The sequence below is a fragment of the Esox lucius genome, chromosome 3, assembly GCF_011004845.1.
Source record: "Esox lucius isolate fEsoLuc1 chromosome 3, fEsoLuc1.pri, whole genome shotgun sequence".
Classification (NCBI taxonomy): Eukaryota; Metazoa; Chordata; class Actinopteri; order Esociformes; family Esocidae; genus Esox; species Esox lucius.
In genome coordinates this window covers 9854333-9878138 of record NC_047571.1, presented here as the reverse complement: position 1 = coordinate 9878138, position 23806 = coordinate 9854333, and the positions used below count along the sequence as shown (strand labels likewise).

Below are 23806 nucleotides of genomic sequence, written 5' to 3'. Positions count from 1 at the left end.
ATACAAAGTAAAACAAGTTAGTTATTTTAGTCAATAAAGTAGTGGTCAGTAATGTCAGTGCCAGAAGCTAATGTTTACCCCTCCTCTGTTGTGGTTCAGGCAACATTGACAAGGTGGACCTAAGCAAGTTAGGCTTGATTGAGGGGTCGCTGAAGCAGGCCAAGGATAAGATGGCAAACAGTGAACTGGACCGCAAGCTGGCCGATCTGAACGAAGTGGCCAAGAGCCAGGAGGAGATGATCACCGACTATGACAGACAGATCACTGAGATCCGGGCCGACATAGCAAACCTCCAAGACATCCAGAAGACGTTACCAAATGGCTGTTTCAACACCCCGTCTCTAGAGCGCCCTTAACCCCCATCTGTCCATCCCCCTCCTCATATCCTGTCTGTACCACTCCTTTCCACATCTAACACTCGGCCAGAATGCCACCTTTTTACCAAAACAGTTTTTATTTGTTTGTCTTGTCTTTTTTGTTTTGTTTTTACAAAATCCCAATTATCAAGCCAAGTTTTGTGAAGCAAGCGAAGAGCTGAAGCAACTTTGACGTGTGGTAAATGCAGAAACCTGAAATGAACTAAGGGCGGTCGCCAAAAGCCGCGCGTCCATTCTCCTTAGGTGCCTCAGATCTGGAGAGGTGGCATATCTCGCTACAGAGTAATCAAACCCACATGACTGCACCACCTCCAGACTGTTCCTACACTACGATGAAGGGGAAGGTTCTACCATCTTGTTTTGTCACAACTGAAACCACGCCAACAGAGAAAACAAGAAAATTCCTCAGCCTTTTTCAGATTGGGTCTGACACATGATGTATTTGTTTTTATTTGATATGGTATCAAATACGCGCATTCTGTGCCGTCATTCTAGACCCTGGGGCATGTTGGGAATGGTTTGTCTGAGATGTTTTTTTATTTTTTTAGCTTTAGGCATGTTGCAAATTCCAATACATATGTGCCATCCTTGGTGTTAGCAACCATTTGTTTTCAAAAACAAGCAGTGAAGGAATCCTCTACGCTTTTATGATTAATTTGCCTCCATTTGCTCCCAAAGCTATACGTCTTCTTGCATTAACCATGGAGGAAGTAATCCTGTTATTACACATTTTAGTAACACTTTATAATTATATAACATTTGTGAAGGGTTTATGAAAGGGTCATTATTGCAAGATTATAGATTATTTAATAATTTCTAAATCCGTTATAAACCATTTAGGAGCGGTCATATCGCATTGGTCAACATAGTGAGTTAATTGCAGGGAAGGGGTGCGTTGATAAAATCTGATAAGGGTTCATTAGGTAGGAACGATCTAATTGAGTAATTTTTGGTATGTTCATTTGACCATGACATCATGGTTTTAAATCTGGGACAAGGCAGTTTTCTGTTCCTGGGACAGAGCACGAGTGCATCACACCCAATCACAGGAAGTGTTACACACATTTTTGCAGTATTGAACATTACTCCATATCCTGTTCCATGTGCATGACTGAAAACCTTTGGAATTAAATCAGCTGAAGGGTCTTCAAATATGGCTCTGATGTTTAGATATTTCAGATGGGCTTCGACTGCCCGGTTTAAATCATGTTTAAATCATGGTTGAATTATCATTGTATGTTTCTTTTTTTACACTACAAATCATGTTATTATAATTTTTTTTGTTTTACATGTTTTTTTCCCACCCGAAGCTGCTGCTTTATACAGGTCTACTGCAAAACACAAATTACCATTTTTTTTATTAAGGCAAAATTCAACACTATGCAACGTTGTACATTTGCGTAGCAAGACTTTATCTGATACACTGGTGCTAATAATTATTTCAAATGTTATATTTTTGTGTGAATGTTTTTTATTATGATATAGAGTGAGGAATTGTTATTTGTGTAAATATATGCTTAAATGATTCAGGACTGGCTGATTGTTAAACTCTAAACCCAGCAGCCTCCTCATAGGTTCTGTCACAAAATAAAATCAACCGAGACCTCCACATAATATATAGATCTATATAATGAGTTCTGTGGTATAATATGCTTGCTTGTATACATGGCTCAGTGTTGTTGCCTCATAGCTCTGCCATTATTCATTTGTGTTTAATTCTCAGTGGGTTGTCACCAATTAATTGATGAATGCTTTTATAACAAGAACCTCTACCCTTGATTGACAAGATCAGGACTTGCCTTTTGTGTTTAAAGGATGGCTGTAAAGAAGCCACCCATCTACATTAAGCCTAACATTTCATTTTACTGAATTTATATGCTTGGTCTCAAGTTGCTAGTTAATCATTTTTTTGTGCCTTAATATGTGGTCCTAATATTCACATCACTTAGTCCCTCATAGGGTGTCACATTTTTTGTACACTTTACATTTCAGACACTCCTTTCAGTACACTCCTTTCAGTACACTCATTTCAGTACACTCATTTCACAGACACGTTGTCTCCTCACACATGGCCTACACAGGGTCCTTACATTTCAGTAGAACAGCAGGGGTTTCGTCAAGGGGTCCAGAAGAACAGCCAGCCAGTAAAAGGAGTTAAAACCAGCCAGTTGTTTTCTCCAGTCAACAGCTCCGATATCCTTTCACTCCTTTGCAAAGCCTTTTCTCCGCCACGTCATCTGTTCGGTCCTTAGGTTTTGCAAACTTCTTACCTCCTTTTATAGATGAATGGATCTACTTCGCGGCAAACCATCTTTTGCCGTCCCTTACCCCTCCGAGTCACCACAATGCCGTGGATGGATGTGCAACACATACAGTTTGATGTATAAAACAGTATTTCTAATTTATAATGTCTCCAGTATTTGTATTATTTTGTTCCAATAGATTATATGTATGTGCTGCACAATCTTTTGTCGTCCTTTGGCTTATTGAGGGCATCTTTTGTTTGAATACAAGGCGCCTATTCATGAAACGTTTCGTTTGTGAGGACCTGAGAAAACCCTGCGTGTTACCCATTTGCCTGTAAATCCAATTGTAACATTAATAAAAAAAAGTATTACAGGACCTTCTGTTGATGTGTGATTGTCTTAAATGTCATACTGTTTATAGGTTCTAATACAGTGTCCTTCAGAAGTGTTGATCTCCCTCAGACTTCCACATTTTGTGTTACAACGCAAAATCTAAATGGATTTAATCAGTTTTTGCCACTCATCAACGCAAAGTCCATTGTCATTGTGATATAAGGTATATTATTAGAATCTGCCTAGAAAAGGCTATACTCATAAAATGGATTTACCAGTATTTACACCATCAATTATTTTCTGTTTGTAGTAATTCATTTACAACAATTAGTAGATTTGTTGTAAATCTACTAATAGTGGCAAAAAAGTCTAAAAGTAGTAAATCCATTTAGATATAATCTTGTAAAACAGTAACATGGAAATATCCAATACTTTTGAGAGCCACTGTACATTCAGTTTGCTAATGTATCACAATGTTTTTCATTAATCTACTACAACTAACTTATTATATTTAGTCTGAAGAATGTGAAGTTTATTAGTTCTTTTGGGTTTATTGTATGTACAGTGGTTGTAAAAGGATTGCTTCAAAAAAAAATTGAAAGCTCTTAGCAACTGGTATACACCAAAACATTGAGATGACTGTGTGACTATTGATTGCACAATGTCCCTTGTACATCCAGTGAAGCTTGCCACTGTATTCTCATGTTTAAGATGCAGCATGTATTTTTAACAGCTGTATTCATTATCCCCAAAAAGATTAGGAGAAATCCCTTGTTCATCCGCCAAATGAGTTCTGTAGCCAAGTCTCAACTGCAAATTAAACTGACATGGTCTTTTAGACGAGGAAAAAGTAGAAGTTATTAATTCATCAAACGAGGACCTTCGATCAGTCTTGTGGGTTTTACTGGATAACCAAGCTATGTACTGTGAGGTCATTTGTTTCCCAGAGCTCTGAATCAAAAGATACAATTATGATCAATTAACCCCTTCTGTGTTAATAATATTTTATAAAAAATTATTATACTCCTCGTATGTTCTGTCTTCTTTCTTTACTGTAATCAGCATTTGTATATAGCATGTGAGGTGGGCATATAACTGTGATCTAGCCTAGGCTGTTGCTCTACCACACAACCAGTGAGAAACGTGCGCTTCACAGACAATCCAGCGCTACGGGAGGTTTTTGGCACAGAGACACAATTTCAAAATGTTGTTGCCCATTAATGTCTCAACATTAATGAGAAATGGGGATTTCTTTGATGTGTCAACAAGTTTTCCTTTAGACACAGTTCTATGCGTACAGGAGAGGCCCTAGTATGTGCTGAGGGTGTGGCGTTGACCTGAGGCTATGCTAGCAGGAAAGGCGTGGCCTTGAGGGCACCAGCGTCTGTGACTAGTGCACCGTGTCAGCATTACACTGTAAAGGCGTGGCACCCGTTTAAAAGTCATAGCCCTCAGGCACCCTTTTTTCCGCACTTATCAGGAAGGTTACTAATTGCTGCGGCTCTGGCTTTAAGTCTGGTCACACGTCTGATACTGAGGGTGTAGCCAGAGGGTGTGGCCATGCTGAATGATATGTTCAAAGACTCTGTTCTCTATACAATGTGGAAACTAGGCATTGATCCCTGTGAACTGAACAAATGTGAGAACATTTAATAGGCAGGACATTCTGATCTGTCAGCTTTTGTCTTTATGTTACTTCATCTGTAACTGACTGTGGGTGCCTTTTCATTATCATGCTTAAAGGCCCAGTGCAGTCACCATTAGGTTTTTCTTGTGTTTTATATGGTAACCTACAGAAGCTGAACTGTCTCTGTGTGAAAACGTTAAATTGGTGTTGTTTCCCTCAGCTTGCTTGGTGAAGTCAGCTGGTGTAAGAAAAATTTGGCTAGCTGACCAATTACAAAGAAAGCTCCAAAAATGTTCATAGCTAAGTGAGACAACCCCACAACACAATAGTATAAAGAGCACCTTACTTAATACATTAAAACACTGAGCCATCAGAAATGTATATACATTTTTGGACCTATAAGTAATTATGTATCCACTGATTCTTAATGTGTATATAAAAGCTCATTAGTGTAACTGTCTACCCAACTGCAAACCATCTGCGCGATTTGCTCCAATGTTTGTAAACAAAGTAAATATAAACAAACATTGTTCAAACATGGTTCAAACTATAATTTTAATATTGTGGATGATCATTATTTGCATCCACAGCTCCATCTATGAATGGCAAGGAGGGTGCTTTAGCTGTTTCTCAGGGTGTTCCCTACCCAAAGGCAAACCATATTGTCCATGTGTTCAAACATGAAGCAGATGAATCATTATCATTGTGGATTAGAAAATAAACTGCCAACCCCTTTAAGGAGATGGAAAACGTATTATTACAGCAGGGAATGTTCTTTTCAGAGTGTTGTTGCTCAAGAACATACTTCTGTGACCATGGCAAATGATTGGCGTTAGATTGAACACATACAGGATAGGTACACCGGCTCCCTGAAAAAGTAAAATTTCATTCAGAAAGGGAGGTGAATTTGCACATGGTTGCAAGAGCAAAAACACAATTCAAGTGAATAAATGTAAAGCATAAAATGTTGGCTTTTTGTATGTGCCTCCTGTTAGATCATGTTATATAGCTGCTTTTTAATGGATTTGTTTTTCTCTCAGGATATTCTTCAAAGTAATTGGCAGCATATAACCATGTAAGGTATTTTGGTTTGATGTATTTCATTTAATCCTATTTCATGGTGGTGTTAAATTTGCACTCTAGATGTATTGCAAATAATGATTATAATCTAGCTTTTATAATCTCCTCTGAAACAGTGAAAAAGCAGAAGCATCACAATCTAGTTAACTTCTGCATTTGCCCACAGCATAAAAATACCAAAAACTTAATTGGCAAATTGACATAAAGTAACTATATGTTGTGTATTGTGGTTTATGTTTTTGATTTCAATCCTTTTTCCACTGTAGGGTGTTCTCTTTGATGATTTGCAATATGCTTTTGCTGAAAATATTGAAATACCCAACATTCATTATTGAGCTTGAATCACTTAATAAAAATCATTGATCTATTTTAATACTGGGAATATTTATGTTTAAAGACCTCCTCTAGTAATTTCCCAAGAATAAACATAATAAATTCCACAAACACTTTTGGGGAGAATTTTTGTTGTTGTTGCTTATCTGCCTACTTGAGGGTGAAGGCATTCAAGGCGTTGTTCTGATTGGAGGTTATGACATGCTTTAGAACAATTACAGGACTTTCCTGAACTGCCTCTTAAGATGATTCTAATTGACCAAGTTTTCTCAATGACGCGGTTGTGCTCAAGACCATCCTACCATCCAATCTGTATGTAGAAAATGAAAATAAAGTAAATCAGGCGTTAAATTAGATACAAATTAGACTCAGGCATGTTTCACTGATTAACGTAACAGTTCATACAGCATGACATAAATCTATATGAGATTCACATTCAGAAATGTTCCCTTAGGTATGTAAACCGAATTGTAAAGCGGATGCACACATTTTGCACAAGTGAAAAACATCCAGAGAGACTATTTCATGCTGCATCAAAACAACACTCCCCTTTATTCACATCTTGACGATGTCCACATTAATGAGACTGAGCCATTTCCTGTGAGACAGTGGGCAGTGCCTGTGTTTGGGCTCTGAATCACACGTGAGTAACCTCCCAGCTGAGAGACAGCACCTGGCGTGCCCCAGCCTGCCACTGGGGAGGTGTTAAAAGAAGATCACCCAGAGATGTTGGGCAGAAGGATCAGGTGCAGTTCGTCTGATAAGCCTGTTTGATTCTTTTAGGACATTGATCTACTTAATTCCCATTAGATTTGTTGTGACCATGAAAAGCAGTTGGATATTTCTCTGTGTACTTTCTCTTTCCACCTGGTTGACTGTCCAAGGAACCTACACCTATGGAGGATGTGAGTATTTATATATTTTTTCCCTTTCCTCTCAACTGGCCTGGAATAATAGGATATTACCAATAATTTTTGTTATATATATGAGCATTTAATCTGACTTGAGAATCTTGGAATATGTTGTTACTCTTTCATTCTGAACATATATTTCAAGTATTTGGGGGAAACACACAATCGTTGTTCACTCAGTATGCCACCTGAGAATATACAGCAACAATCTGTGGATCAGTCATTTCTGTCTTGCTCAAAGACAGAATGGGAAAAAAGCTTTTTTTTACAGATTGTAGTCTCTCGGATTCAATCTAGCACCTTTTCAGTTACTGGTCAGAGGCTCCAGGCTCCAGGCCACACGCCCTCCCTTTTAGATTATTGGTCTACCCGTAGCAGTTGTGTTGTTGTATTCATGTATAGACTACCGGTACTTCTGTTTTCTGTCTTTAGCAATAGTATATATCAAAATATTACTTAAAGTCGATTGGTATTTACTAGAGGGACGCTGAGTGTGAAGCGGGTATAAAACTGGGTGTGTTTAAACTTTCTTCACACATTGCCGCAGTAAGGTGGGGCAGATGTGTGTTAAGTCTTCAAGTTGCTGAGTTAAGATTTGTTGAGCCTTGGGCAACCATATTAACCCTGAATCACTGCCCTGGCACCCTATTTCGGTGCAGTAATTGTCAAAAGAAAGTAAACTAAAAAGAGAACAGTATGGTTTGGGACGCAGGCAGTGACTCATGTGGTAAAAGGTAATGTCTGTCTTTTCTCCTTGGATCGCGTTGACTGTAGCTTCAGGCTTCTATTTATAGTATCTGAAACAAGCAATAAAAATATGCTACAAGCAGCAGCCTGTCAATGCCACAGGAAGGTTCAAAAGTGATCATTCACAGTGTGGAAATGAAGACTATGTCCTCTCAGCCCATACTTGGGAAAATTGTGATTGATAATTGTGTCGGTGTGGGTTTGATTTAACTGTAACGCGCATCACTACCATAGCAAACAAATAGACATTTGCATGATCGCAAGAATGGTTTAACCCGCAGAAGATTGAGTGATATTTCTGTGAGTATTTTTCCTCTCTCACCACTGGAGATTATGAGATTTGTGTTTGCGGACATCTGTCTATACCACTGTGAGAAAAGAAAGACTGTGATAATCTAACGCCTCCCAAAAGTTTATAAAGATGACAGACTACATAATTACACACTTTTACAGTTTTGACTGTCAAAGAGCTATCACTTTGTGTAGTGCAAGAGAATCTGTACGGAGAGGCTAACAGTCAAAACAGATCAAATTTCAAAACCAAATGTTCTTCATTCACAAACATCCTAATAATGTGTCTTTCACCCCCCATAGCTGACATCTGTCAATGCAATGGGAAGTCACGTTATTGCCTGCCTGACTCTGGGGGTCTCCATTGTGTGGATTGCCAAGGCAACACTGAGGGAAGACATTGTGAGAAGTGCAAGGAGGGATTCCACCACCAGAGGGCAGGAGACAGTTGTCTTCCCTGTCTCTGCAGCCCTGTAGGTGAGTGAACAGGAGGGAACGTCAAACGGGAACCACTAATGGGTCCTTATTTAAAAGTGCCTCATTGTGCTGACCCAGGGTCAGTTTCGCCTTTGACATGAGTGAAACGCACAAGCAGGGGGGAACTCATCCCAAGTCGACGCTCCCCTGATGGCTCCTCTTTATGATGGTCAACGGTCTGTTCCCGCTGGCATGTGACGTGTTGTGTCCGTGGTTACTTCCAGGTTCTGTTGGCTCACGGTGCGACAGTGAAGGGCGTTGCCGCTGTAAAGCAGGAGTAAAGGGGGAGAAATGTGACCAGTGCCTCGATGGAACACCTATCACCTCAGAGGGCTGTTCCGCTCATGGGTAAAGCAGATCATTCAAATGTTTATGTATGTTTTATATTGTTTTTGCTGACCAATGGTGTCTAACCGTGGATTTGATTACTTGCTGACTATTAATAAGAATAATGTGTTCAATCTCTTGTGCAGTGGTCAGCTCTCTGATAGCGCAGAGAAAGACCGAACTCTGCCTTGCTTTTGCTACGGACACTCGACTAAGTGCTCCCCAGCTACGGGATACTCGGCCTACGCCATCACCTCGACTTTTGACGACGGTAACCTGAAAACCCACACACTTGATAAGGACAGAAACAGAAGAGACATACAGTGGTGAATGTGCTCTAGTATCGCTATGGTTAAATATCTGGGAATCCTCTGTTTTGCAGGGCTGGAAGGCTGGCGAGCCGCCCCTGCTGAAGGCGGGTCCTCATCTCAAGTCCGATTCCGCTGGTCCCACACTCACCGCGACCTGGAGGTCATCTCCAAAGACCTCCTGCCTGTCTACCTCTATGCCCCCGGTGACTGCTACTTCCCTTGCTCACAGATCTCTGGTCCCAGGGTCGATCCCTCACTACTTCCTGACTCATGGGGGAAAGGTTGCATACCAAATGGGACCCTGTTCTCCACGTAGTGCACTACATTTGAACACAGCCCATGGGGAATAGGGTCCCGACGTGAGCACTGCAGGAGGGTGGTTGTTTGGTATTTCAGGCATTGCTGGATATGTTGCACCACAACATTCGTTTATCTAAAATTGAGATACTAAACAATCTGTTTTTTCTTCTTGTGTCTAGACTCTTACCTGGGCAACCAGGAGCTAAGTTACGGTCAGAACCTGTCCTTCTCCCTGAGACTGGACCGAGGGATTCGCCATCCGTCCACGGCTGACGTGGTGCTGGAGGGATCCGGGCAGAAGGTAGCAGCTCCCCTGGGAGACCTGAGGAATAATATCCGTTGTGGACAGAGAATCACCTACACATTCAGGTGGGAATCTATCAGAGCATGTGCTCGACATAGCTACAAACATGAACTGAAGCAATGAATACAACAGACCTACCTGAAGAAAGGAAACGAGAGAACGCATTAATCTATCGAGGTCGTGGGAGGGCAAAGTAATGCAGAGTGAATTGACTGATAGGAAACCGGGCTTTGGCAAATTGTCTCAAAGCAGTTAAATAATTTGATCTGCGAGTGACCGATCTACTTGTATTAATTGCGAGATGCCAAAGAGATTAAAACTGGAAAAAAAGCAGACTTTTTTCACAACTATGAATTTTAGACAGAGACTTAATTATTGTTCTTTATCTTATCTATGAAATATGAAAGCTTGATTACACTTTAAAAGCCAGGGGGGTCATCTGCTTGTATAATTACAATAATTTTCAGTTAAGGGAAAGACTGCTGAAGAACACTATGCTATAATATCTAACTGTCAATGTTCTACGATTTACTGACCAAACCACTGCATGTTGCTTCTAACATTCTCAGACTGGATGAGCAACCGAGCAGTAAATGGACACCCCAACTCTCACCATTCCAGTTTCAAACACTCCTCCAAAATCTGACCGCTATCAAAATCCGTGGTACATTCGGGGAAAACGGTGAGAGCTTATTTTCCTGTCAGTTGGACAATGAGATGAAATGCTTCACCTGAACAGACACTTGGTGTTACCCCAGCTCTTGAATATTTTTGTATAAAAAAAAAGTTTTATGCCCTCCCGTGGGCTCACCACCCACAGGAGGGACCATAAGGGGCCGGTGCGAAGAGGATCGGGCGGCAGTCGAAGGCAGGGGCCTAGACAACCCGATCTCTGGACACGGAAACTGGCTCTAGGGACGTGGAATGTCACCTCGCTGGCGGGGAAGGAGCCTGAGTTGGTGCGTGAGGTTGAGAGGTTCCGATTAGAGGTAATCGGGATCACCTCTACACACGGCTTGGGCTCTGGAACCACACTCCTTGAGAGAGGATGGACTCTTCACCACTCTGGAGTTGCCCATGGTGAGAGGCGGCGGGCTGGTGTGGGTTTGCTCATAGCTCCCCAGCTCTGCCGCCATGTGTTGGAGTTTACCCCGGTGAACGAGAGGGTCGTTTCCCTGCGCCTACGGGTCGGGGATAGGTCTCTCACTGTTGTTTGTGCCTACGGGCCGAACGGCAGTGCAGAGTACCCGACCTTCTTGGAGTCTCTGGGAGGGGTGCTGGAAAGTGCTCCGACTGGGGACTCTATTGTTCTACTGGGGGACTTCAACGCCCACGTGGGCAACGACAGTGACACCTGGAGGGGCGTGATTGGGAGGAACGGCCCCCCGGATCTGAACCCGAGTGGTGTTCAATTATTGGACTTCTGTGCTAGTCACAGTTTGTCCATAACGAACACCATGTTCAAGCATAAGGGTGTCCATCAGTGCACGTGGCACCAGGACACCCTAGGCCGCAGGTCGATGATCGACTTTGTTGTCGTCTCATCTGACCTGCGGCCGTATGTCTTGGACACTCGGGTGAAGAGAGGGGCGGAGCTGTCAACTGATCACCACCTGGTGGTGAGTTGGATCCGATGGCGGGGGAGGAAGCTGGACAGACTCGGCAGGCCCAAGCGTACTGTAAGGGTCTGCTGGGAACGTCTGGCCGAGTCTCCTGTCAGAGAGATCTTTAACTCCCACCTCCGGCAGAGTTTCGACTGGATCCCGAGGGAGGTTGGAGATATTGAGTCCGAGTGGACCATGTTCTCCACCGCCATTGTCGAAGCGGCCGCTCGGAGCTGTGGCCGTAAGGTCTCCGGTGCCTGTCGAGGCGGCAATCCCCAAACCCGGTGGTGGACACCGGAAGTAAGGGATGCCGTCAAGCTGAAGAAGGAGTCCTATCAGGCCTGGTTGGCTTGTGGGACTCCTGAGGCAGCTGACGGGTACCGACAGGCCAAGCGGGCTGCAGCCCGGGTGGTTGTGGAGGCAAAAACTCGGGCCTGGGAGGAGTTCGGTGAGGCCATGGAGAAGGACTATCGGCTGGCCTCGAAGAGATTCTGGCAAACCATCCGGCGCCTCAGGAGAGGGAAACAGTGCCCTACCAACGCTGTTTACAGTAGAGGTGGGCAGCTGTTGACCTCAACTGAGGATGTCGTCGGGCGGTGGAAGGAGTACTTCGAGGATCTCCTCAATCCCGCTGACACGTCTTCCATTGAGGAAGCAGAGGATGAGGGCTCAGAGGTGGACTCGTCCATCACCCGGGCTGAAGTCACTGAGGTGGTCAAGAAACTCCTCGGTGGCAAGGCACCGGGGGTGGATGAGATCCGCCCTGAGTACCTCAAGTCTCTGGATGTTGTGGGGCTGTCTTGGTTGACACGCCTGTGCAACATCGCGTGGCGGTCGGGGACAGTGCCTCTGGGATGGCAGACCGGGGTGGTGGTCCCTCTTTTTAAGAAGGGGGACCGGAGGGTGTGTTCCAACTATAGGGGGATCACACTTCTCAGCCTCCCCGGGAAAGTCTATGCCAGGGTTCTGGAGAGGAGAATACGGCCGATAGTAGAACCTCGGATTCAGGAGGAACAGTGTGGTTTTCGTCCGGGCCGTGGAACACTGGACCAGCTCTATACCCTCTACGGGGTGTTGGAGGGTTCATGGGAGTTTGCCCAACCAATCCACATGTGTTTTGTGGATTTGGAGAAAGCATTCGACTGTGTCCCTCGCGGCATCTTGTGGAGGGTGCTTGGGGAATATGGGGTCCTGGGTCCTTTGCTAAGGGCTGTCAGGTCCCTGTACAACCGAAGCAGGAGCTTGGTCCGCATTGCCGGCAGTAAGTCAGACTTGTTCCCAGTGCATGTTGGACTCCGGCAGGGCTGCCCTTTGTCACCGGTTCTGTTCGTAATTTTTATGGACAGAATTTCTAGGCGCAGCCAGGGGCCGGAGGGTGTCAGGTTTGGGGACCACACAATTTCGTCTCTGCTCTTTGCAGATGATGTTGTCGTGTTGGCCCCTTCTAACCAGGACCTTCAGCATGCACTGGGACGGTTTGCAGCCGAGTGTGAAGCGGTGGGGATGAAAATCAGTACCTCCAAATCTGAGGCCATGGTCCTCAGTCGGAAAAGGGTGGCTTGCCCACTTCAGGTTGGTGGAGAGTGCCTGCCTCAAGTGGAGGAGTTTAAGTATCTAGGGGTCTTGTTCACGAGTGAGGGAAGGATGGAACGGGAGATTGACAGACGGATCGGTGCAGCTTCTGCAGTAATGCAGTCGATGTATCGGTCTGTCGTGGTGAAGAAAGAGCTGAGCCGCAAGGCGAAGCTCTCGATTTACCAGTCAATCTACGTTCCTACTCTCACCTATGGTCATGAGCTTTGGGTCATGACCGAAAGGACAAGATCCCGGATACAGGCGGCCGAAATGAGCTTTCTCCGCAGGGTGGCCGGGCGATCCCTTAGAGATAGGGTGAGAAGCTCGGTCACCCGGGAGGAGCTCAGAGTAGAGCCGCTGCTCCTCCACATCGAGAGGGGTCAGCTGAGGTGGCTTGGGCATCTTTTTCGGATGCCTCCGGAACGCCTTCCTGGGAAGGTGTTCCGGTCCCGTCCCACCGGGAAGAGACCCCGGGGAAGACCTAGGACACGCTGGAGGGACTATGTCTCCCGGCTGGCCTGGGAACGCCTCGGTGTCCCCCCGGAAGAGCTAGAGGAAGTGTCTGGGGAGAGGGAAGTCTGGGCATCCCTGCTTAGACTGCTGCCCCCGCGACCCGGCCCCGGATAAAGCGGGAGAAGATGGATGGATGGAAAAAGTTTTATACCAAATATATTTAGATATTTTTTCATGTCATATTTTCTAATCAATTATACAAAATGACTCAATATATTTTTTTCATATTTCATCAATCACTCAGTAAAATGTGAAACATTCCTGTCCTCTGTAGCGCGTGGTTACCTAGACAACGTGCGTTTGGAGTCTGCCCGTCAAGGTCCTGGGGTCCCAGCGCCGTGGGTACAGATGTGTACCTGCCCAGAGGGATCTGAGGGCCTGTTCTGTGAGAAGTGCGCTGTAGGCTATACAAGAAGTTCCCCAAGCAGAGGACCATTCAGCTCCTGTAAGCCCTGCAACTGTCGAGGTGGAACTTGTGACCCTGAAACAGGTTGGTAAATCATTCAACTTTGTCCAAGTGTTACTTTATGTTGGTGTTTACAAAATAATTCTGTTGTTATGAATGATGAGATTTAGTTGATTTGTCAGGATAAAACATCCTTTGGGCATAACCTCTTTCCTGAATAAGTTAGAATAATAGTACAGTTAAAATCAAGGCTTTATGCAGCAATGTTCACAGGTAATTAAATCAAATTGGGTTACACAATGTCTTCATAAACATTTTGTGCTGTGGTAGGAGATTGTTTCTCTGCAGATGAGACACCTGGTCAGGACAACACATGCCCGTCAGGATATTATAATGACCCGGTCCGGCCAGGGAGCTGTCGGAAGTGTCCCTGTCTCAGTGGAGCTTCCTGCACTGTGAGCCCAATAACCCGGGAGGTTCAGTGTGACCGCTGTCCATCTGGCACCACTGGTGAGTCACACAAACAAATTGCAATGTCAAAGTATTGCACTACGCAGGATATAGGGCGCCATTCGGGCTGTACCACATTGCTGTTAGATTGGATAGATTGTTAATCATTCAATGTCAGCTGTTTGTATATTCGATACTTATTCCCGCCTCTTCCTCACCCTACATTCGACAGGCTTACGCTGCAACATCTGTCAGGATGGTTTCTTTGGCGATCCTCAGGGAGAATACGGCTTCCAGGCACCTTGCCAGCCTTGCGATTGCAACGGGCACGCGGACCCTAACGCCGTCCGTAGTTGTGACCCACAGACAGGGAAGTGCCTGAAATGCGTGAATCATACCACTGGCTACTTCTGTGATAGGTGTCTGGAAGGCTATTACCACAACATGCCCTCAGAGGAATGCAAACGTAAGCATGTCAACTTGGGTCTAGCCCGTTCACCTACACAGTACACGTGTAGCCTACACACGCACGAGACACAGCTCGTCCTTTCGAAGTATGAAATAGCCTACGCTCTGCAATGTCATATGCGTTTTATCCATTTTCTACTCTTTGTGATCTAGCGTGTAGCTGCAATCCGCGGGGCTCTCAGTTAAAGACATGCAGTAACGACGGCCAGTGTTTATGCAAAGAAGGCTTTGAGGGGCTGAAGTGCCTGGATTCCACATGCCCCTCCTGCTTTAACAATGTCAAGTATACGGTAAGAGCGATTGGGGTTATTTGGTGAAAGCAACATATCACTGCTCTCTATATTCATGAAATGTCATCCCAAACGGCACCCTATCCACTAAATAAAGGCCCTGGACACAAGTGCGTTACAGAGATATTAAGATGCCATATGACACTGTCGAAAATAATTAACTTGGCCAACAACCAGACAAGATATTTGTGCCGGCTTTTGCACGTAGCCATGCACAGAGTTTATTAAAATATGTTCACATTGTGTTCTGCATCCATATGCTACCTGTACTTGACTTGTGCCAGGTGTATTCTACCTGGCATGCTTCCTGTGAACTACATTAAAGGACATACGCTTTTTCATGAAGCACTACTTTCCACCTGAGCCCTAATCAGATGTAGTCCACTGGGTAGGGAATAGGCAGACGTGTAGGGGATTACCAGATTATAGTGTGGAAGGGTGAGGAGCCCAAAGCACTGAAACCCAAAACCTTTTGAAGTTCTTCCACTATCAGAACTAATTCCTTGCATGGTTTTAATATATTGATCCATGCCACACCTACCCTCCAATGAAATATTCTGAATGTGCACTAGGTACTTAGAGCAGAGCTATCAAAATACCATTTCTGTTGACCTTTACTTAATCTCGGCAACCCAGACCGAAGCCTTGTGTAAATGCTGGCCACCAGAGATTACCAGGGATTCATCTTTTATACATTTTTAAGGTGTTCTGCCTCTGTCGGGTTTTATGTTGCTACAGATAGAGGGGTACACTAGTAGACTGGAGGAGATAAAAAATCTGTTTACGGGGATGGAGAGCGGCCGTCTGCCAGGGACCGACACCCAGATGGAGAAAATGATCAAAGACGCTGAGGACAGAGTGTATGACCTGCAGACTAAAGCACAGAAACTCTCTGGTAATTACTTCCTCAATATTTTACAAGATAGACACTTGGAAGTATTGGTAGATCACACGCTTTATAATGAACGAACATGCTGTTTATTCATATCTATTAATAATCATTATTAATATTAATTTCTGAATTATTAGGCATCTGGCTCACAGTGAAGCATATTCTAAATTTCTGTCAGTGAAAACAATTTGTGAAACATTTGGTTTAGAATGAGTGGGGAAAATGTCATACTAATGCTTTTTTAAATTATTTTTAAAAATAGAATCAGAGAAACTCTTGCAGGGCAAGGTCTCAGAAATCAGTACCGATCAGCTAACTAATGAGAGAGCGATCGCGGTGATCTCCCAAACCATCGGAAGCATCAAGCTGCTGAGCGGGAAGCACGACCGACAGGTCTCCAACGTTAACACACTCATCAACGCTGTGCGGCGCAATCTGCAAGAGGCAAAACGCCAAATTGATAAAGCAGTGAGTAATACAGTAATATTATATGTTTTTCCTCCAATGTATTCTACAAATATATATTTTTTACCTTTATCAGGTAAATTGACAGAGAACACGCTCCCATTTACAGCAACAACCAAGGAGTTACTTTTAGACATATAGCGTATGTGGATACCCTTACTAATTATTGAGTTCAGGTGTTTCAGCCATTGCTCACAGGTGCAGAAAATCCAGCACATAGCCATGAAATCTCCATAGAGAAACACTGGCCGTACAGTGGGTTGTACTTTAGAGCTCAGTGGTATTAAAAGTGGCACTGTTATCGGATGACAACTTTGCAAGTCGGTTCGTGACATTTCTGCCATACTAGAGCTGCCCTGGTCCACTGTAAATGCTATAATTGTGAAGTGGAAGCGTCTAGGAGCAACAACAGCCCAGCCACAAATTGTAGACCATGCAAACTCATATAAAGGGCAGCTGAAGTATGCTGTGGTGTCACTCACCACAGAGTTCAAACAGCTTCTGGAAGCAACATCAGCACAAGAACTGTGTGTTGAGAGCATCACGAAATGGGTTTCCATGGCCAAGCAGCTGTACGCAGGCCTCACATCAACATGGGAAGTGTTGGCTGGAGTGGTGTAAAGCCACTTTCTCACCAGTGGACTCTGGAACAGTGGAAACGTGTTCTCTGGAGTGATGAATTATGCTTCACTTTCTGGAAGCCTGATGGACGATTCTGAGTGTGGCGGATGACAGGAGAACGCTACCTACCTGAATGCATAGCGCCTACTGTAAAGTTTGTTGGAGGAGGGTTAATGGGCTGGGGCTGTGTTTCAGAGTTTGGGCCTTAGTTCCAGTGAATGTTCATCTTAATGTTACAGGATACAAAGACATTTTAGACAAATGGGTGTTTCCAACTTTGTGGCAACAGTTTGGTGATGGCCCTTTCCGTGACTGTGCCCCTGTGCCCCTGTGCACATTGATCAACAAGGTTGTTGTGGAAGAACTCGAGTGGCCTGCACAAAGCCCTGACCTCAACCCCAATGTACACCTTGGGATGGACTGGAACAGTGATTGCGAGCCAGGCCTTCTTTTCCGACATCATTGCCTGACCTCACAAATGCTCTTTTGGCTGGTGTACACCGGGGAGGGAAAATGGCTAATTGGGCCCAATTTGGACATTTTCACTTTTGTTGCCAGCGGTTTAGACAATAATGGCTGTGTGTTATGTTATTTTGAGGGGACAGTAAATTTACACTGTTATACAAGCTGTACACTCACTACTTTACATTGTAGCAAAGTGTCATTTCTTCGGTGTTGTCACATGAAAAGATATAATCAAATATTTACAAAAATGTGAGGGGTGTAATAACTTTTGTGAGATACTGTAGGTGTGATGGTCGGATGTTCACATACAGTGAGGGAAAAATATATTAGATCCCCTGATGATTTTGTACGTTTTCCCACTGACAAAGAAATGATCAGTCTATCATTTTAATGGTAGGTTTATTTGAACAGTCAGACAGAATAACAACAACAAAAATCCTGAAAAACGCATGTCAAAAATGTAATAAATTGATTCGCATTTTAATAAGTGAAACAAGTATTTGATCCCCTCTCAATCAGAAATATTTCTGGCTCCCAGGTGTCTTTTATACTGGTAACGAGCTGAGATTAGGAGCACACTCTTAAAGGGAGTGCTCCTAATCTCAGCTTGTAACCTGTATGAAAAGATACCTGTCCACAGAAGCAGTCAATCAATCAGATTCTAAACTCTCCACCTTGGCCAAAGACCAAAGAGCTATCTAAGTATGTCAGGGACAAGATTGTAAACCTACAGAAGGCTGGAATGGACTACAAGAACATCGTCAAGCAGCTTGGTGAGAAGGTGACAACAGTTAGTGCGATTATTTGCAAATGGAAGAAACACAAAAGAACTGTCAATCTCCCTCGGTCTGGGGCTCCATGCAAGATCTCACCTTGTGGAGTTGCAGTGATCATGAGAACGGTGAGGAATCAGCCCAGAACTACACGGGAGGATCTTGTCAATTATCTCAAGGCAGCTGGGACCATTGTCACCAAAAAAGTTGGTAACACACTATGCCGTGAAGGACTGAAATCCTTCAGCGCCCACAAGGTCCCCCTGCTCAAGAAAGCACATGTACCGGCCCGTCTGAATTATTCAGAGGAGAACTGGGTGAAAGTGTTGTGGTCAGATGAAAATCAAGCTCTTTGGCATCAACTCAATTGCCCGTGTTTGGAGGAGGAGGAATGCTGCCTATTACCCCAAGAACACCATCCCCACCATCAAACATGGAGGTGGAAACATTATGCTTTGAGTGTGTTTTTCTGCTAAGGGGACAGGACAACTTCCCTGCATCAAAGGAACAATGGACGGGGCCATGTACTGTCAAATCCTTTCCTCAGCCAGGGCATTGAAAATGGGTCGTGGATGGGTATTCCAGCATGACAATGACCCAAAACACATGGCCAAGGCAACAAATGAGTGGCTCAAGAAGAAGTACATTTAGGTCCTAGAGTGGCCTAGCCAGTCTCCAGACCTTAATCCCATAGAAACTCTGTGGAGGGAGCTGAAGGTTCCAGTTGCCAAACGTCAGCTTTGAAACCTTAATGACTTGGAGAAGATCTGCAAAGAGTGGGACAAAATCCCTCTTGAGATGTGTGCAAACCTGGTGGCCAACTACAAGAAACGACTGACCTCTGAGATTGCCAGCAAGGGTTTAGCCATCAAGTACTAAGTCATATTTTGCAGAGGGGACGAATACTTATTTCACTCATTAAAATGCAAATCAATTTATAATTTTTTTTACATGTGTTTTTCTGAATTTTTTGTTGTTGTTTGTTACTGTCTCTCACTGTTCAAATAAACCTACCATTAAAATTATAGACTGATAATTTCTTTGTCAGGGGGCAAACGTACAAAATCAGCAGGGGATCAAATAACTTTTTTCCTTTCTGTACTTTTGTGTTAACTGCCTTCCTCAGAGACAAAATGACGTTTCACCCTGTCAGCTTGGGGATTCAATCTAGACCATTTAGACAGTTATACGTGCCGCCCCATATATACAGTATCAGCTGGCTTTAATTTTATTTTCATTCCCTGACCCGTGTTTTAGGAATTACCTTCATCCGATACAGTGGTAGGCACGGAAAACCTCTCAACTTTGGTTGAGAGAGCAAATGACCTGGCTGAAAGGTGAGTACCGCATCACAGCATATCACGTCTTAAATAGACTGGAGGATTCCATGTAAGGAAATGAAACTTTATGACTGTTTATTAGACATCAGAGCATAGCGGGGATAGTGGTCAAGACAGCCAACAGTGCCCTCGCAGAGTCAGAGATGTCCCTGATGAACATGAGATCTGTTATGCTAAAAGAAAACAGGACCAAACAGCTCATCGGTGATCTCAAAGCCAAGTAAGAAACACATTTCTGTCCATGAAACATGTTCATGTAATTCCCTCCATAGGAAAACACTTGATGAACCTGTGGTATATTGATGGGATGAACCTCTATTCAGGTATGATGCTGACCTGGCCCAGGTGAAAGCTATGGATACTGACGCCGCTAGACTGAGCATCTCTGCTGAAAACGAGAGCAAGGAAGCAGCTAACGCTCTGAAGAGGATAGCCTCCCTGGAGCGGAAGATCCCCGGTCCTCTTACGGTACTGAGCAGAGCAGGCCTTGGAAGCCTAAATTCTCTCTGGTCTTTATACTGTGACTACTCTTCTAATTATTTAAATCACACAGATTTTTAACAGTGTCTTTGTCCTGGAACCGAGTTACAGAGTAGTTCCCCTACTAGGTTTATAATGAGCTGAAAAAAACCCATGACATTTCCAGACCTTTCACTATGAACATTCATAAATAATGGTGTATAATAAATATTGTTATCTGAAGCTGTCTCATGGCTTGACTGTAAAGCAAAACCTGATGTTCACTTCCCAAGCTGCATTTAAACATTACAATGCAATTATGGATCAAGAAAATGAGTCAGCAAAACATGAGTTTAGTGTAGGGGGAGAGGTCTAATTAAAACCAGGTTGGTGAGGGAATCTAGGGCAGGTCTCTGCTGATTTGTGAGCACATGTAACTACACTTGCAGCACACACTGAGTCTGACTGAGCTTATGTTTCTTGCAGGACGCTGCCAGTGTGTTGGCAAGGTTAGATGGCATGAAAGAACAGGTGACCAATAATCTCAAAGAATACCAAGCGCTCCAAGACGAAACCCAAGAGGATACGGCTGCAGTAAAGGACCTGCTCATCCAGGGGGATTATGCTCAAAAAGTAAAGAAGAGACATTTTAAAGTCGCCTGTGTAGAACTGCTAGCATTGAGGGCCAAACAGTGACATTCTCAGTAATTAATTAAATTAATTATGTAAATACAGCATTTAATTTACGAAAGTCAACCAAAGCAAAAAGCAATGAATTGCTGGAGGTAACGTCCATCGGTGTTAATTGACTTGCTCTGCATGAGTCAATCGGTCATTCAACCCGTTATAATGAAATAAATTAGCATCCGATGAAAAGAGACAATTGGAAATACAATTTATTATTGTGAAATCAACAGTTGCCAAGGTTTTCAAAATAATCTTTTGCTATTTAAACAATCTTTTGAAAGTGAAGTGCTGTATTAACAAATTTAAAAATTAGTTCATATTGAGATGTTTGGCCCTCTATACAATAGTACATGATATCTTATTTGCCAAATCGAAAGGTTTCTGTGAACTATTTACAAGGAAACTCTCAAATTTTAAGTGTTAGTGTACAGCTTAAAATTGCTTATGACTTTACAACATTTACAGATGATTGGTCAGTCAGTCTGACACCATGTTGATTCCTGGTAAATTCTCTCATCCAGAAATACAAAGGGCTTCTTGAAAAAGCGAATGCAGCAAAGGATGACTCACAAAAGGCTCTGAAGTCTATCACAGATAACATTAATGGGGTGGATGACATACTGAACACGCTTAAAGGTATTTCATTACTTATTTCCACTAAAGTACAGTAGAAGTATTACTAAAGAACCAGCTTATTATGTGACAAGGACAGTCCGCATTAAAAAGTTATTGACAACAACTGAAATTCTAAATGCAAAGCTTGTTTTAGTCTGTTTAATCAATAATGACACCCAACAGCACTACATACAGTTACAGCAGTAGAAAGTGAATCACTGAAATGTCTCAGCGGATCATTTCCAACCTACCGTCTCATAAAAAGTTTTTTATGTAATAAACATTTATTACAACTATCTACAGCACAGTAGGGAAAAATATCTAAAAGTCTATGACCGAAAACAAAAGATACTGACACCATGTTAAACTTTTGATACACCTGAGTGTCTTCAATGTATTCTTGTATTCTGCAGATGATGAAAGACAGATCAGCATGAACAAGGATTTGGCAGACGATGCCATAAATAAATTCTCTGGCATCAACAGAACCATTCAGCAAGCTGTTGGCAGCAACCAAATAGCCCAATTCATCATAGACAGTGTGTCCGTAGACTACGACGAGGCACTGGATACCATCAGCAGCCTGGGAACTGGGATCACGCAACTGGAGGTACCCTATCCAACAGACTCATTTCATTCAGTAGAAATATCCAACTGAGATTCATATGCAAATCCACAGCTTGTGCCTTCAGCTAGAAACTTTGGAAGTAAAATGTCAGTTAGGAAACACAAAGAGGTTAATGTCTCAAGTCACTTATGCTTATGAGGCCATTTGATTCCAGACATTGCCTATTCACAACAAAAATGCTAAAACATTACACTACCAGGCCTGATTTCCTTATTTTATTATTATTATTATATTTGTTTTGTACAAAAGCCTGCATGGAAACTTCAGGATGAGCTCATGGGACTGTTTCTTGTTGTCCACAGAAAATGTCAGCCAATTTACAAGTGCCTACGGGTTTACTGAACAACACCACCAAGCTATATAACGACGTACAGGACTTAAAAGATCAGGCAAGAAGCATTGATGGCAAAGTATTGTTGGAGAAGGACAATGCTGAGAGACAAAAAGAAAATGCTGCACAGGTTGGTTTTACAAACAAATGATTGTGTCTGTGTACGAACAATGTAAACACCTTTATACACTGGTTTATCTTTCCGATATGCACAAATTAATCTTAAAATAAATATATTAAAGGTCTCCAATTAAAAGTCTATGGATTGTAATGATGTGTTTGTCTGTTCCCCAGTCTTCAATGAAAGCAACTGGTGCCTATAATTATGCTAAGGATACCAGAGGAGATGTTGCAGACACGCTACTGGCTGTTAATGACCTCCTGAGCATGTTTGGTAAGTTCCCACAGCAACTTAGTTGCCTTGCCATCCAGACCTAATATGTTTTAAGATGTTTTATGCCATAATGAGTTTTGATGCCCCCGTTGACCATAAATCCTCCTTTTCTGACAGGTGATCAGGGCAGTGTGGATGAGAAGAAGCTGGAAGAGTTGGAGCGGTCTGTTGCTGGTGCTCGTGTCAAGGTCAACCGGCAGCTGAAACCTAGACTGCAGCAGCTTGATGAGATGGAAGCTGGTCAGAAGGCCAAATTGTCCGGCCTCATTGTAGATATCGATATGATTCTGGCCGACATCAAGAACCTGGAGATGATCAAAAATAGCATCCCTAAAGGCTGTTACAACGCCCAACCTATTGAAAATCCTTAACCTCCACCTACCGAGAAATCAAAGGTGACGTCCCAAACACCACCTTACTAGCTCTTTAGTGTAGAACTTTTGAACTGGACCAATAGGGCGTAGGGTGCAATGCATATTTCTGACAAGTAAGTCAGAATATGTCATGGTATTACATGTGAGGATAATGAGTGTTAAACCAAATGTATTTGAAACTGTATGTTGAAATGTGTTAATGTTATTTGCAATGTGGTCTGTGATCAAGTGTTCAAGTCGATATTTTCTGTTGTATTCTGTGAAATAAACTCCAATATTTATTCCTTTCTTAAGAACACAAATCAGGTACCGCATAATTCTGTGCAACACATTAATGTAAATTCATGTCAGTGTGTTTCATATAAGAGATATCATTTCAACATCCAGTTCTAAGTTTACTTTGGGTTTTCAACTAAACATGAAATCAACAACAAACCCTTTCATTGGATTTTGAATAATTTAGTTAAAAGTATTTATTTTGGGCCATTTTAATGCAAATCCAATCAGTTCTCCAAATATACTTTTTTGTTGAACTGATTTGGAAAAACTTTGATTGAACAAATGTATGCCCTGTGGGTAACAGACAATATAACCAACTGGAAAATATTTATGGTTACATCTACATCTTAGTCATTTAGCACTTTTAATCAGAGGGACTTACACTTTAGTACATTAATCTTGAGATAGCTAGCTAGGACAATCAAATACATAGCACAGTCTTAAATGTTTCCTTAAAGCAGATGCATGTTTGCAAGGAAAGACAGTGCATGTTTTTTTTAAGACTAAAGAGGT

The 23806-nt window shown here is 43.0% G+C and overlaps 2 protein-coding genes across 2 annotated transcripts in view; both read left to right on the top strand.

Annotated features, from left to right (window-relative positions):
- The window catches only part of lamc1 (laminin, gamma 1), a 51962-nt gene extending 48963 nt beyond the window's left edge, over nucleotides 1–2999 (top strand). The window contains exon 28 of the mRNA XM_010883307.3: nucleotides 100–2999. Coding sequence (XP_010881609.2) covers nucleotides 100–356 — 257 coding nt within the window. The 3' untranslated portion in view covers nucleotides 357–2999. The remainder of the gene's footprint in view (nucleotides 1–99) is intronic.
- A 3717-nt stretch (nucleotides 3000–6716) lies between these two features.
- Nucleotides 6717–23801, top strand: lamc2 (laminin, gamma 2). Its single transcript, XM_010883293.4, has 22 exons — nucleotides 6717–6901; nucleotides 8249–8422; nucleotides 8647–8770; nucleotides 8896–9020; nucleotides 9132–9263; nucleotides 9540–9729; nucleotides 10234–10346; nucleotides 13631–13846; nucleotides 14093–14272; nucleotides 14445–14678; nucleotides 14834–14970; nucleotides 15709–15865; nucleotides 16125–16330; nucleotides 19444–19523; nucleotides 19609–19746; nucleotides 19850–19994; nucleotides 20472–20618; nucleotides 21194–21308; nucleotides 21701–21897; nucleotides 22218–22376; nucleotides 22541–22640; nucleotides 22758–23801. Exons 1-22 carry the CDS (start codon nucleotides 6820–6822, stop codon nucleotides 23009–23011), a joined length of 3405 nt encoding a protein of 1134 aa, XP_010881595.2. The 5' UTR covers nucleotides 6717–6819; the 3' UTR covers nucleotides 23012–23801.
- The last annotated feature ends 5 nt before the right edge of the window (nucleotides 23802–23806 follow it).